Source organism: Condylura cristata, unplaced genomic scaffold (assembly GCF_000260355.1).
Source record: "Condylura cristata isolate star-nosed mole 26May11 unplaced genomic scaffold, ConCri1.0 scaffold00026, whole genome shotgun sequence".
Lineage (NCBI taxonomy): Eukaryota > Metazoa > Chordata > Mammalia > Eulipotyphla > Talpidae > Condylura > Condylura cristata.
The window spans coordinates 8,726,532-8,740,020 of record NW_004567127.1 but is presented as its reverse complement, the minus strand read 5'-3'; the positions used below and the strand labels follow the sequence as shown (position 1 = coordinate 8,740,020).

The 13,489-nt window shown below is 55.6% G+C and overlaps 1 protein-coding gene across 1 annotated transcript in view; it reads left to right on the top strand.

Moving 5' to 3' along the window:
• The window catches only part of STRIP1 (striatin interacting protein 1), a 16,933-nt gene that overhangs the window by 548 nt on the left and 2,896 nt on the right, over positions 1-13,489 (top strand). The window contains exons 2-19 of the mRNA XM_004689674.2: positions 2,171-2,240; positions 2,767-2,841; positions 3,210-3,344; positions 3,439-3,559; positions 4,306-4,374; positions 5,310-5,416; positions 5,491-5,618; positions 6,763-6,945; positions 7,202-7,419; positions 8,257-8,322; positions 8,447-8,510; positions 9,737-9,808; positions 10,246-10,320; positions 10,497-10,594; positions 11,701-11,827; positions 11,974-12,074; positions 12,651-12,717; positions 13,251-13,355. Of these exons, the coding sequence (XP_004689731.1) occupies positions 2,171-2,240; positions 2,767-2,841; positions 3,210-3,344; positions 3,439-3,559; positions 4,306-4,374; positions 5,310-5,416; positions 5,491-5,618; positions 6,763-6,945; positions 7,202-7,419; positions 8,257-8,322; positions 8,447-8,510; positions 9,737-9,808; positions 10,246-10,320; positions 10,497-10,594; positions 11,701-11,827; positions 11,974-12,074; positions 12,651-12,717; positions 13,251-13,355 (1,881 nt within the window). The remainder of the gene's footprint in view (positions 1-2,170; positions 2,241-2,766; positions 2,842-3,209; positions 3,345-3,438; positions 3,560-4,305; positions 4,375-5,309; positions 5,417-5,490; positions 5,619-6,762; positions 6,946-7,201; positions 7,420-8,256; positions 8,323-8,446; positions 8,511-9,736; positions 9,809-10,245; positions 10,321-10,496; positions 10,595-11,700; positions 11,828-11,973; positions 12,075-12,650; positions 12,718-13,250; positions 13,356-13,489) is intronic.

Genomic DNA, 13,489 nt, shown 5'->3' with positions numbered 1-13,489 from the left:
GCTCCCCCGCTCCGGGCGCCTCCCGAGCCGGCGTCGGCTCGCTTGCTCCTCGAGGGCCAGCGCTGTGGGCTCGGCCGCACCCCTGGAGAACCCGCACCCCGCCCAGGCTGGGGATGCACTCAGCGAGGTCTGTGCCGGGGGCACCCGGGACTAGCACCCAGGACCCCGAGTCCCCCTGGCCTCTGGTCCTGAGGGTCGCGCAGCGCGGGTCCGGCGCGTGCGGGCGGGGAAGGGGCCGGCGAGTGTTCGGACGCAGTTCCGAGCCGGGCGAGGCTCTTTGTCGCCGGCACCACTCCGCGCCCCAGCTGGCGAGCGTAGGTGCGGGGGAGACGTTCCCTGTTCGCTGTGACCTTAGTCACCGCGGGTTCCTGCCGGCGTTTGACAGTGCCAGGTGTTTCGGGAGCCATTTGCGTCCCATCGGAATTCTATTTAAGCAGGCATCAGGGCACAGCATCCCCCCTCTCTCATGCTCGTCGGCTGTTGGCCCCGGAGACGCTAGTCGTCTCACCGGGAGTTAAAGAATTCCTCCCACTCCCTTCCACTGTCGAATTTATGAATGAAGCCACACACGTTGTCGCAGCCGCGTTTTCGGGCGTCTTAATCAGCAGGTTCCCAGATCACTCACTAGAAGGGTTCCCTTCACCTGAGTCAGATGTGCTGGGTCACCTGCCAGGGGCTTGACTAGATAGAGCCCGTCCCTTCCTGGCCAGGTATAATGTGTACCAAGTCGTTGCCAGGAGCGATGTACCGTCCATCTTTGGATGTGTGACATCAAGCTTTTGTTTTTTGTTGGCAAGTACAAATCTTGGATGAGAATCTGGCAGGTGGAAATAGACATACTTTGAACTTGGAGTGAATTGTCTGGAAAAATAACAAAACTTACCTTTTCGGAGCTTTTTCTGGTGGGTGATGATACTTTTTCAGGTGTGGGGCATTATGAAGGGAGCATGAGCTAACCTTAGTGATAAGAGAGCATTTAGTTAAAAATGGCTTTAAATGTTCCTAAGTCACCACGAATGGTCAAATAAATATCTTTTGGTGCCTTTAGATTTCTTTCTACCCTTCAGTTTACATAGAAACTCAACACTAGGAAGGTCAGTCCTGGAACACGTTTCAGCTGAGAGACCTGTCTAGATTGGCTTTTTTTGAGAAGCTGATGCTGTGCTTAGCTCCGTCTTTAGCCACAGCTGAAGTCTGTAGGCTGTAGGCTGGGAGCCTGAGCCGGGCATGGAGGACAGGGAGGCTGGCATTTGATGAAGTCCACTGTGCGCCCCGTAATTCTGATGAGTCCCTAGAAATCATCAGGGTAGATTCTCTCAGACACCTCCCTCCCCATTCCATGAACGAAGCAACTGAGGCTTGGTAGCTTGTGAAAGTGGACCTTCTGCTGGCTGTGCAGAGTGTTTCATATTACTCAGTTTAGGTGTGTGTGTCATGTTCTTCTGTCGGTGATCTTTGTCTTCCCAAGTAATTAAGCCTAAGGACTTCATCTGTCTCTCCACATGTCTCTTCCCAGTTCAAGGCCTCCAAGGTGGTGCGTCTCCGTGGTCACCTGTCCCCAGCAGTTACAGATTCTCTCTGTCACGCATCTCTGTGTGGGAGGGGAGCCGATCTGCTTTGCCGCCTGCCCATCTGTCAGTTCTCTCTGAAATTTGAGAGGGTAGAAAGTTGAGGGTGTCAGTGCTCATTTTGTCCTGAGCTGTTGATAGCTCACTAGCCACAAAGTGAGGCTTCCAGAATCTTCGCACCATGTGGAAGGATCACTCACTACATTGAATGTGTGGAAGCCTTGTGTTCCCTCATTCAGAAAGTATTTATTTGAGAATAAATTATTCATCTCTTTGTTGAGTCATGCCAAGTACTATGCTGGGCGTCGTGAAGTTATTAGTGAGCAAAATTTTCTTCTCTTGAAGAACTCACAGCCTTTGGAGAAGAGGCAGACACTGTACACGTACATGTGCCAGCATATAACTAAGTTATGAGACGTGCAGTAAGGGGAAAGTATAAGGTGCTCCGAGAAGGCTTAATCGGGAGCCCTGAGCCAGCTAAGGAGACAGACACCGGGCCCCGGCTGCAGAAGAGCGGAGACTGTGCCGGAACAGCAGCGCTCGGAGGCTGTTTCTTCCTTGGAGGCGCGTGCTGTGATCTTTGCGTCTCCTTTTCTCAACAGGGCTATTCCGAGTCGCCAGACCTCGAGTTTGAGTACGCTGACGCAGACAAGTGGGCTGCAGAGCTCTCTGGTAAAGGCCATAAGGCAAACACAGGCCTTCCTGTAAGGTTGGGGTGCTTCTCCCCTGTTGATCTCTAAGCACACTTAGAATGTCATTTTGAAGTTCATTTATTTCCCTCGAGTTTGTCCTGAAATAGAGGACATCTTAACTCTTAGATCCAAGCCGCGCGTCTCCTAACTGGCTACAACCTGCCCCGATCGTGGTCTCCTCGAGTATGGAGCCCGCGGGACACCAGCCAGTGTGCTCGCAACTGTCTGCATCTGCGGCTGCCACTGTGGCTCACTGTGCTGTCCCCAGGCCGCCGCGGCACGGCCCTAACGGGGAGGCGGCAGCTGCGAGAGGCGCCTGTGCGCATGGCGGGGCTCGGTGGGGTTCACTGGCATTGAGTGGTGCGCACCAGTGCCCTAGTACCCTCGTAGTAAGTACAGCCTGGTCTGGAAGTCACTGTGACGAGGGAAGAGTCGGGCCCTTCTCTGCGGCATGTGAGGCTGGCTGTGGAAGGGAACTGACAGTGATGACACTTTGTCCTTGACAGAGCTTTACAGCTACACGGAAGGGCCAGAATTCCTGATGAATCGAAAATGCTTTGAGGAGGACTTCCGGATCCACGGTGAGAGGATTCCCCCGTTCTGGGTTCCTTTTCAGCCTGCATCGTGAGAGTTGCAGCGCTGCTCTAGTCCTCTGAATGAGCGAAGCTCTCCTGGAGCGGCCTGCGAACCCTGCTGAACCGGAATTGTTTAAGGCTGGATGTGACATTTTCAGTGGGCGGCGGGTACTCTAGCGGTAGCTTTTCAGTGATTAAAGCTGTAATTCAGTTTCGTAGAGTGGCAGGGTGACCTTTCCTCTTACAGAGAGAGTAACTTTTCTGAGCTTTGTAGACTGTGGTGGTTCTGAATTTGATGGGTTGCTATGGTCTGGTGTGTAGTCCCTTGTGAGGGGTTTTGGGAAGTGCAGTGCCACTGGTCTTTCACCCTGCAGTGACAGACAAGAAGTGGACTGAGCTGGACACCAACCATCACCGTACCCACGCCATGAGGCTGCTGGATGGCTTGGAAGTCACTGCCCGGGAGAAGAGGCTCAGGGTGGCTCGAGCAATTCTCTACGTTGCCCAAGGTGCGGAGCAGACCCCTCGGAGGCCCTCGGCACCTCCTCTGGTGGCCGTGCCGTCGCATGGCGAAGGGGCTCCATGGTGTGCCTTCGTTTGCAGGCACCTTTGGGGAGTGCAGCTCCGAGGCCGAGGTGCAGTCCTGGGTGCGCTACAACGTCTTCCTGCTCCTGGAGGTGGGCACGTTCAACGCGCTGGTGGAGCTTCTGAACATGGAGATAGAGTGAGTTCTTCTGCGGGGCTGGAGTAGGGAGGTGACCCAGGGACTCGGGGACAGAATTGTAGAACCATCTGGTCAGTCAGAGTTCAGTAGGTAACATGGGGCGTGGGGTCTGCTCTCGGGTTCTGTTCTGACCAGGTGGGTTGAGTCATTGGGGAGTGGCTCCCCCAAATGTTGAAGCTAGCAGCTTGCTGTCCAGGGATATCACCCCCGATGGTGCGAGTCCTGGCCGGGCACGGTGCGCTCAGGAGGACGGCCTCGCTTTGAACTCTGCGGACTCGACAGTGTGTCACACTGCTGCGGGCGCCAGGCACAAGTCTGACTTACGGGCCCAGCCAAAGCCTGCGCTAGCCTGTGTCACCGCTGGCTTTTTCCAGTGCACAGTCAGGCTTTTGCTTGTCTGTGGGTAACCGTCGGCGATAATAACTGAGACGCACCGAGTGCTCGGACGGTGTTTGAGTGCTCAGATGTGCTGATCCGTGTTCACGGCGTAGATACTGCTGCCAGCCCCATCTGCAGATAAGGAAGAGAGGCACAGAGCAGTTAAGTACCTTGCCCAAGGCCACGTGACTAGTGAGTGCTGGAGCCAGGATTCCAAGCCTGGCAGTCTGTCTGGGGCCTGAGTTCTTAACCCGAGTCTGTGGCCACTCGTGCAGGGTAAGCTCCCCCGTGCGCCGTGGGGACGGTGCTCGTGGGGACGGTGGCGCACCTCCTTCCGAGGGAGGCACTGACTCCACTCTCTCTTGCAGCAACAGTGCTGCCTGCAGCAGTGCGGTGCGGAAGCCTGCCATCTCCCTGGCCGACAGCACAGACCTGAGGTGAGGCGAGCCGCGAGCCAGGGTCCCTGAGCTTCAGTGCGAGAGCAGAGCAGGGCGTGGAAGGGGTCTTTGGCTTTCCTCCCCCGTGGGTCCCCTCCGCGCACGCTGTGCCCTGCGCTGCAGGTCTGGTGTTTCAGTGTGCAGAGGCCCTGCTGAAGGCCTAGGGGGGGGCTTGGGCTGGAGACGCCCAGCGCAGGCCAGGGTCAGCCACTTGGAGCCACAGTGAGGTGTAGCTTCCTGCCCGTCCCGCTCCTGAGAAGTCAGTGTTGGGTCACTTTGTATTTGGAGCCACAGCGTGCTCTTCGGGTCCCACCTTCTCTTGCACACATCACTAGGGTTAGCCTGACCCCTCACTACATCCTGTGACTGCATAGGAGACGGGGCAGCTACGAGAGGTCACCTTTCCACCTTGGTGAGGAGTAATGTCTGTCTGAGTTGGAAGTCTCCAGACGGTGTAGCTAGGGTCCCCGAGTCCCACCCTCTTCAGTCCTGCTTCCACGCCATCCTGGTAAACAGTATATGTTCTCACACGAACCCTCCTCTCCCTTCTTTGTCCGATCAGCACCCACTTGCAGGGCCCACCCCCACCCCTGTGTTTTGCATTCCAGGAAACTTTGGACAGTAAATGCTCATGGCCATTCTTGTTCCTATTCTTTCATCTGGCAGCCATTTGTTACGCACCGACTTTGAGCACTTCCCTAGACCCTGGGGGGCAAAGGAGTAAGATCCGTCCTGGCTTCAGCCACCTGGGGTCGCGGAGAAGGCACTAGGAGGGTGCTCTGTGGGGTTCAGAGTTCTCTCTGGGTTTCAGGCCCACCCCCGGCCCCCAGCCAACCTGTCTGCACAGGTGTTTCCCATGTTAGCTGGGATGTGAGGGGGGCGAGGGTGCCCCTCAACCTGCTATCCTGCTCCATCTTGAACTTTCTTGTCCCCAGGGTCCTGCTCAACATCATGTACCTGATCGTGGAGACTGTTCACCAGGAGTGTGAGGGTGATAAGGCCGAGTGGCGGACAATGCGACAGACCTTCAGGGCTGAGCTGGGTAGGATCTGGGGTGCCTGGGGTGGGGGGCTTTGGGCACCGGCCACGTGGTCCTGAGCCTTTGTGTTGCTGCAGGTTCCCCTCTGTATAACAATGAGCCATTTGCCATCATGCTGTTCGGGATGGTGACCAAGTTTTGCAGCGGCCATGCTCCTCACTTCCCCATGAAGAAAGTTCTCTTGCTTCTTTGGAAGACAGTGTTGGTGAGCCGCTCCTCAAGGGAAACTTGGGTGCCAGGGCATAGGCGGGAGGGAGACTTTCTGTATATCCTTTGGAATGCTGAATTGTGTGAATACCTACCTGGTTGGTTAAAAACAAAACTCCAAGAAGCCACCGGCAGCATCTAAAGAAAATGACCCGAGTGCCCGCTCGCCCCCTGTGGCAAGACTTGCCCTCTGAATCAGAGTTGATCCCTGACTCCTGGTGCCTGTTCTCTGCAGCCATGACACCTTCTCTCAGACCAGCTACTCTTGAACCTGAAATTTGTAGTCACTTGAGGCAAAATAAGAGATGTTGTAGTTGGGGCCCTAAGGCAGCTGCTACTTGAAGGAAGCTAGAGTGAGCGCCGAGTCCCCGCTTTCCTCGACACTGTGCAGCCGGCTGTTGGCGGCCCAGGGTGGGGTGGGCACCTGAGTGGGCTGACAGGCCCTTCTGGCTGGGCAAGTGCTGCCAGCAGCCCCGCCCTGGGCAGACCAGGACCCTCCGAGCAGGAAGAGCAGCCAGGGGACAAAGGGAAGCTGCCTTGGACCTTGTTTCCTCCCCGTTCACACCCTCTGTCAGGTTGGGCTGCCGCCAAGTCAGCTTATGGAGCCCAGCGTCTCCTTGGAGCTCTGCATGGTTTATCTTATGCAGACATCCTGTCCTCGAGAAGCCTCACTGAAGCCAAAGAGCAAAGCTGAATTGCTCGGAAAGAGTGAAACTGAGTGGCCCTCACTTTGGCTGAACGCAACTGGGGCTGGCTTTCGGGCCATGTTTAGAGGAAGCTTTTTAAAAATATTTGTCCAAAATGTACCCCCAGTTTGACTTTGAGAGATGGCTTCTCTGTTAGAACAGAGGCGTCTCTGATGTTTCTGGGAACGGGGAAGGTTCAATCTGCCTTTTCTTTAAGAGCATGTCATACCCTCAGAGCTAAGTTCACCTGCACCCGCTCAGCCAGTGAGCACCTCTCTTCCCTTGCTGCTTTTCCCCCTCGCCCTTGCTGATGTCTCTGAAACCTCCCATGGGTGGGTGTAGTCCCTTGTACGGAGATTCCGTGGGCCTGGTGTCAGGGGTGCTTTCCAGCTCGAGCCAGTGACTGGGCCCACTGGTGGACATGTTGACCGGTGCTGCGCTCTATCTGTGCTGCAGTGCACGCTGGGAGGCTTTGAGGAGCTGCAGAGCATGAAGGCTGAGAAGCGCGCCATCCTGGGCCTCCCCCCACTGCCCGAAGACAGCATCAAAGTGATCCGCAACATGAGGGCTGCCTCTCCGCCGGCATCTGCCTCAGACCTGATTGAGCAGCAGCAGAAACGGGGCCGCCGGGAGCTCAAGGTGAGGTCCCCACACACGACTGCTGAGGATCTCAAGGCGCACATATGTGGTGGCGTGACTGCTGGGTGAACCTGATTTGTAGTGGCTTCTCGGATGTGGCACTTTTGAGGAACTGGGCCAAACAGTGTCCGTTGGACCCTGACTTGCTTTTCTGCTGCTCGGCCATCTCCTCAGCGCCTTTCTAGCTTATGGCCACTCCAGCCTTGCTTTTTTTGGTCACTTGGCTCTGCCTGATCTCCCTTCCCTCGATTCTCAGGCCCTGATAAAGCAGGACAACTTGGATGCCTTCAACGAGCGTGATCCCTACAAAGCTGATGACTCTCGAGAAGAGGAGGAAGAGAATGATGATGACAACAGTCTGGAGGGGGAGGCATTCCCCCTTGAGCGGGATGAGGTGATGCCTCCCCCACTGCAGCAACCACAGACTGACAGGCTGACATGCCCCAAGGGACTTCCGTGGGCTCCCAAGGTCAGGTTAGTCTCAGACGGACCTCCGGAATGTTCTTTGCTCCTGAAACCTGAGTCACCACATGAGGCCCACTGGGAGCAGGCCCTTTGGGTCTCCAGGAGTAGACTTTGCGGCCTTGCTCAGAAGGACTCGTGTGGGGGCCTTGGGCCAGCTCTCACTGAGATGTGATGCCTGTGAGAGTGATAGGAGAACAGAAACCAAGACACTGCAAGCCGGTCCCCTCCCGCCCTGGGGTTACAAGTTTTTGCAGAAACCTATGGGCTAAGGAAGAATGTCTTTAGAACCCTGATTCAGATATTTCAGGTCTCTGTGTGAGAGTCAGCAAGTGGAACGGTCCCCGTATGTGGATCAGTGGGGTTAGTTTGAAAAGGCCCCATCTAGCAGACAGTGAAGTCACATTCTCGATCCTGGCCTCACTTTTCGTTGGCGATAGAAACGAGCACATGTCATCAGGAGCACAAGACGGGCTAGTTGTTTGAAATAGGAAAATGGGCCCCTGTAAAATCAGTAGCTGATAGCTGTACTTGTAAAAATTTTAAATATTTGAGAAATTCTGTTGACAAATTTATTAGTATTTAAATAAATTATGCTTTTTAGTTGCTATGCCACTTTAATTGTATGAGAAAACTAGTTATACATAATATATTTTCAGGTTATTGATCCAAGGACATTAAGTAATCTGAAGAGTTCAGCTTTTTTCTGTTTTATTTTCTAAAAGAAAACATTGTGTGGAAGACACACAATGGTTTCACCATTTCTGGGTATTCTGTGTTTTATTAACCTGACTCATGAAATGACACTTAGTAAAAATCTTGCTGTTTTTATTTCTTTTCTCTTTCCAGAGAGAAAGACATTGAGATGTTCCTCGAATCCAGCCGCAGCAAGTTCATAGGCTATACTCTGGGCAGGTGAGGGTGGAGGGTGACCTGAGCTCCCTTTGAAGAGCTGTAACGAATTCACGTTCTGGCCTCTGGTGTTTGGAGACCAGGTGAATGGATGTCTGGGCTTAACACAGGCCTTCTTTCTCCCCAGCGACACGAACACTGTGGTAGGCCTGCCCAGGCCAATCCATGAAAGCATCAAGACTCTGAAACAGGTAGGTGACTCGGAGCTTTTGGCCTAGTTTGGTCCCAGGTGAGGAAAGTGAGACCAGCCCCTTGGGAGAAGCCTTTTAGGATTTGTCTGCCCAGAGGAACCTGGGTGGACTGTGGCAATATCCATTAAAACAGTCCGTCGTAAGATTTCCTTTTTCAGCTGAGCTTTTGTTTGGGGCTGGGCGTTTATTAAAGATCATGCTGCGTGACAGTTGGCGTTTTAAGGGACCCCGTAAGCAGCCTCCCTCTTCCTTGCTCGAGTTCTAAGGCAGCTTGAGCTGCAGGGGTAGGCAGGCAGATCGAAAGCCAGCTTTATTGCTCACAGAGCGACTGAAGAGGGGTGCCCTAATAGCTCACCTGCTGGGCTGAGTGTCTCGCCTCCCAGCCCCTGGTGGTGCCGGTGCTGTGGCCCTCCTGGTGGAGGAGAAGGGGAAGAGAGAAGGAAGCTGGGCTGAGAATGTCCTGCTCCTCCTCCCTGCTCAGCAGCCGGCCAGGGCAGGGCTGAGTGCGAGGGGGGGGGAGAGACAGGAGTGTGGTGCACGCGCATGTGCCCCTTAGGGGAGAGCACTGAGGCGGGGTGGGAGGTGGAGGCATCTCCCCTAACAGCGTGTCTGCAGTGTAGCTGTTTACGTTGATGAAGTAGATTTTTTTTTAATGTGTGGTGCTAAATGCTCTCCCTGCTTTAGGAGTACTCGAGTACTTGATTCTTGGTGACTGAGTACTTGATTTTGCTCTTCAAGTTTTCATCATATTATAGTTTTTCTTTTTTTATTTATGTGTACAAGAACTGGGGTACAGGCCAGAGGTGAGTAGGGTGAGAGGATTCGCCAGAGACAGAGTGGGGAGCAGAACGGGTGGATCTACGGAAATACACTGCCGAGGGCAGCAGCGAGTGAGACAGTCTGCTGTGCCATGTGGGTCAGCTCCCTGGCCAGGGATCAAACTCGTGCTGCAGCGGCTGCTGATAGCTTGCTAGCGTGGAGACTTTAACCCCTGCACCCCCAGAGAGACCCATCTCATTTTTGTCTTCTGAAAATCTCTTCATTGCTTTTAAGTTTGCTTTCCCTAATCTGCTTTTTACTCTGGTTTTAAAAGGTGGGCCTCACTCAGAGATATGTTTAGGCGCGGGGATCTTTGTGGTGACGTAGCCTTCTGAGAGGATGGTGAGGAGCGTGACGGGGTGAGTGAGAGCCGTGGGGCCCAGCACCGCCTTTCCCTCTCTCTCCAGCACAAATACACGTCGATCGCGGAGGTCCAGGCGCAGATGGAGGAGGAGTACCTCCGCTCTCCTCTCTCGGGGGTGAGTCGCGCTCTCCGGCCACAGGATCCGTGTCTGTTCTCGGGCACTGTGCTGGGCCGGGCCCCCCAGCTGCCCCAGCCCTGTGGTCAGAAGTCCTGGTGACTTCCTGACGCCGGTGGCATGTCTAGGCCGGAAGGGCAGGGCTTAGGCCTGTGCCCGTCAACTGCCGCCGATTCCCCGCCCGCCGCCTGGTTGGCAGCGACGAGGCAAGTTACTGCATTTCTTTGCGCTTTGATTTCCTCACCTGGAAAATGAGGTCATTATCAATACCTTCGTAGAACAGAGTTGCGTGAGAGTAAAGTCTGTGTTGCTGCAGTCACCAGCACTGAGAGGCCGCGTACATGCGTTGCCATTTACAGTCTCCCCAGCCAGCTGCTGGCTGGCCTAGGAGACGGATGTCTGGGCTGGGGTGTTCCATGTGCCTCTTGTGTTGAAAGGGAGAAGAGGAAGTTGAGCAAGTCCCTGCAGAGACCCTCTACCAAGGTTTGCTCCCCAGTCTGCCGCAGTACATGGTGAGTGCTCTGGGGCCCTCGGTGCTGTCAGCCGGTCCCTGCCACGACCTCGCCCTGCCCTCTGCCCTGGCAGGCCCCCGCCCCCTCTCCCTGCTCCAGGCCCCTGCAGGACCCACCTCTCGGGTGGTGCGGCCCCCAGGCACGCAGACGGGTCTGCATGCCCTGCTCTTCCCCAGATTGCACTGCTGAAGATCCTGCTGGCTGCAGCTCCCACCTCAAAAGCCAAAACAGACTCAATCAACATCCTGGCAGATGTCCTGCCTGAGGAGATGCCGTGAGTACCCTTCCTGTGAGTAGACAGGTCCGGCGGCAGAGTAGAGGGCGGAGTGTGGCGGGTTCCCCCTTTGTCCCGCCACTTGCTAGGCTGGTTGCTCCTTCCTGGCCCGCCACCTCTGCAGGTTAAGTTGAGGGTGTTTCTGGCTCAGAGAAAAGAAAATACAGTGGATTAAGTATTAAGCTTTGATCCGTATGGCCTGGATTCTGGCCTAAAGTTCACTGAGTGAAAGCCTGAGTGAATCGGGGGGGTCCTTTCCTCCCCAGCAAGATGGGCCGTGCCAAGAGCTGTGTGCGTGGGCTCCCCAGGGTGTGTCAGCCTGGCTGCTGGACAGTCTGCGGGCAGCAGCTGGACCTGACCAGCAGTGGACACGCCTGTCCTGGACCTAGCGCTCCTCATATTGGGGATGTCTTGGGTGACTGATTTCCTTTCGTCCTCCCTGGCGCATTGGGTGAGCTCCGTGAGGAGAATGTAGATAGGTCGCAGGCTGCTTTGACAAGGGTCTAGGTTGTACCTGGAGCCTCCTGCCTGCCAGCTTGCCAGTACCACCCGCTCCCTGGTGACTGGCCCCTTGAGCCAGGTGAGGGAGGAGACAAGGCTGAATGAATGCAGAGGTGGTTTCACGGAACTCGAGGCCTTCGTAAGGCCCTTGGGACAGGTTCACAGCCAAATACTGCCTTTCGTCTTTTAGATATTTACAGCATAAGTCCTAAGTCCTGAATTAAGAAACTAATTTAGCTCAGTGCTTCCTAAATTATCTGACTTCAGAAACATCTTGTCTCCGTACCAGGGGCCATCTCGGTACTGGTGTGCCCTGCGTACACTTTGAGAATCGCAAGTTCATGTGGGGGCAGAGCCTTAGGGGAAGTCTCATGTAGGAGAAGCTCATTTTGTTAGTGGAGGCGGCAAGTGGGCTGAGAGCGAGTTGGGGCTGAGCTAGACTGCCTGGGACGAGGGTTGAAGGGACCCTGGGCCTGGTTTCGGATATCCAGGGGGTGGCTGGTGACCCGGGAACCTTTCTCTAGACCTTTGTCTAGAGAAGGCTCAGGAATCTCTCTGCTGCGAGGAAGGAGACGTGCGGCTCACCCTGGTAATTGTGTTTCCAGCACCACGGTGTTGCAGAGCATGAAGCTGGGGGTGGATGTGAACCGCCACAAAGAGGTCATTGTTAAGGCCATCTCTGCTGTTCTGCTGCTGCTGCTCAAGCACTTTAAGCTGAACCACGTCTACCAGGTACTTCAGGGTCTGCCTCCCCGAAGTCCAGGGGGCTGGGGCTCAGGCCTTGGCTTTCCAACCCATGCATGCCGTTCCCAGGCAGTCCTGGGCGGTCGAGGGGCGTGGTCCCAGGGGTCATGCTTGGTTTTTAATTTTGGTTTCAGTTTGAGTACATGGCCCAGCACCTGGTATTTGCCAACTGCATCCCTTTGATCCTCAAGTTCTTCAACCAAAACATCATGTCCTACATCACTGCCAAGAACAGGTGATAAGCACCAGGGATCGGGAGGGGTGGGTATGGCCAGGCGGCAGGGCGCCTGAGCCCTTGAGCCCCTCCGGCACCTACAGGCCACAGAGATGAGTGAGACACGGCCCCACGTGTGGAGAACGCTGTGCCCAGGCTGAGTCTAGCCAGTCTCGCAGCCCGTGGCTGGCTCTGCCGGATGGTGCACTTCCCATCCTAGGCTCCAGTGTCATCCTCACCCCACCCCCGCCCAGCTGGTGCCAGCAGTTCCTGACAGCGCTTGCTCCTCCATGATACTCCTGGGGGCAAGCTGTCAGCTGGACACCGTTTCTGGGAGAGGCTTGGCGCCGTTTGCCTCCCCCAAGCCCAGATTTACTGCTCTGGGTCTCCTCTCTCACACAACTACAAGCTCATCTCTAGCCACAGAGGCCCCTCGCAATTTTTCATCATGTTATAGCTGGGGTCCAGGGTGGTCCAGGAAAGGTAGGTTCACGCTCCTACTCCACGGGGGTGAGGCGAGCAGGCCCCATCCCTGTCACCCTGCTCAGCCAGCTCCCCAGGCCCTGCTTACGGTGGGTGTTGGGTTCTCCTCTGCAGCATTTCTGTCCTGGATTACCCTCACTGCGTGGTGCACGAGCTGCCAGAGCTGACCGCCGAGAGTCTGGTGAGTGGCTCAGCCCTGCCCAGCTGTCCCTTGGCTCGAGGGTGAGTGGCGCTGAGCCCATCTCCCTCCCACTGGGCCAGAGCTGTCTTCATAGAGAGGTCGCTGTCGAGTGCCTGACTTTTCAAGCACGGTCATTGCATAGAAGGGCCAGCGGGAGGGACCTTGCAGTGTGGACAGATTTGGACATAGGGATTCGTTTGTCAGGAGCATCATCTTCGGGGCTGCTGGCCCAAAGCTCTTTTGGAAACTTGCTTCCCTCCCCCCACTGTGGGACCAGGGCCAGGTTGGGGTGGAGCCACTGCCCCAGTGTCGTGTTCTGTGTTCCCCTTAGGGAATTTCAGGGCACACACCTCTTCTCCCACCTAACTTCCCACCCTTAGGTGGGCTGGGGCTCCCCCCAGGCCACTTTGAGAGGAGAGACCCCTGGTGCCAGCATGGAGAGACCATGGTCTAGAGATTGTGTGTATGAGGATCCCAGCGGTCCAGCAGCTCAAGGCTATGAAGGTTTGATGCACCCTGGCTTTTCCCTGTAGGAAGCGGGCGACAATAACCAGTTTTGCTGGCGGAACCTCTTTTCTTGTATCAATCTGCTTCGGATCTTGAACAAGCTGACAAAATGGAAGCATTCAAGGACAATGGTGAGTCAGTACAGAGAGCAGGCCTGGAGCTGGGGTCGGAGCAGAGAGCAGGCCTGGAGCTGGGGCTCAGAGCAGAGAGCGGGCCTGGAGCTGGGGCTCGGAGCAGAGAGCGGGCCTGGAGCTGGGGCTCGGAG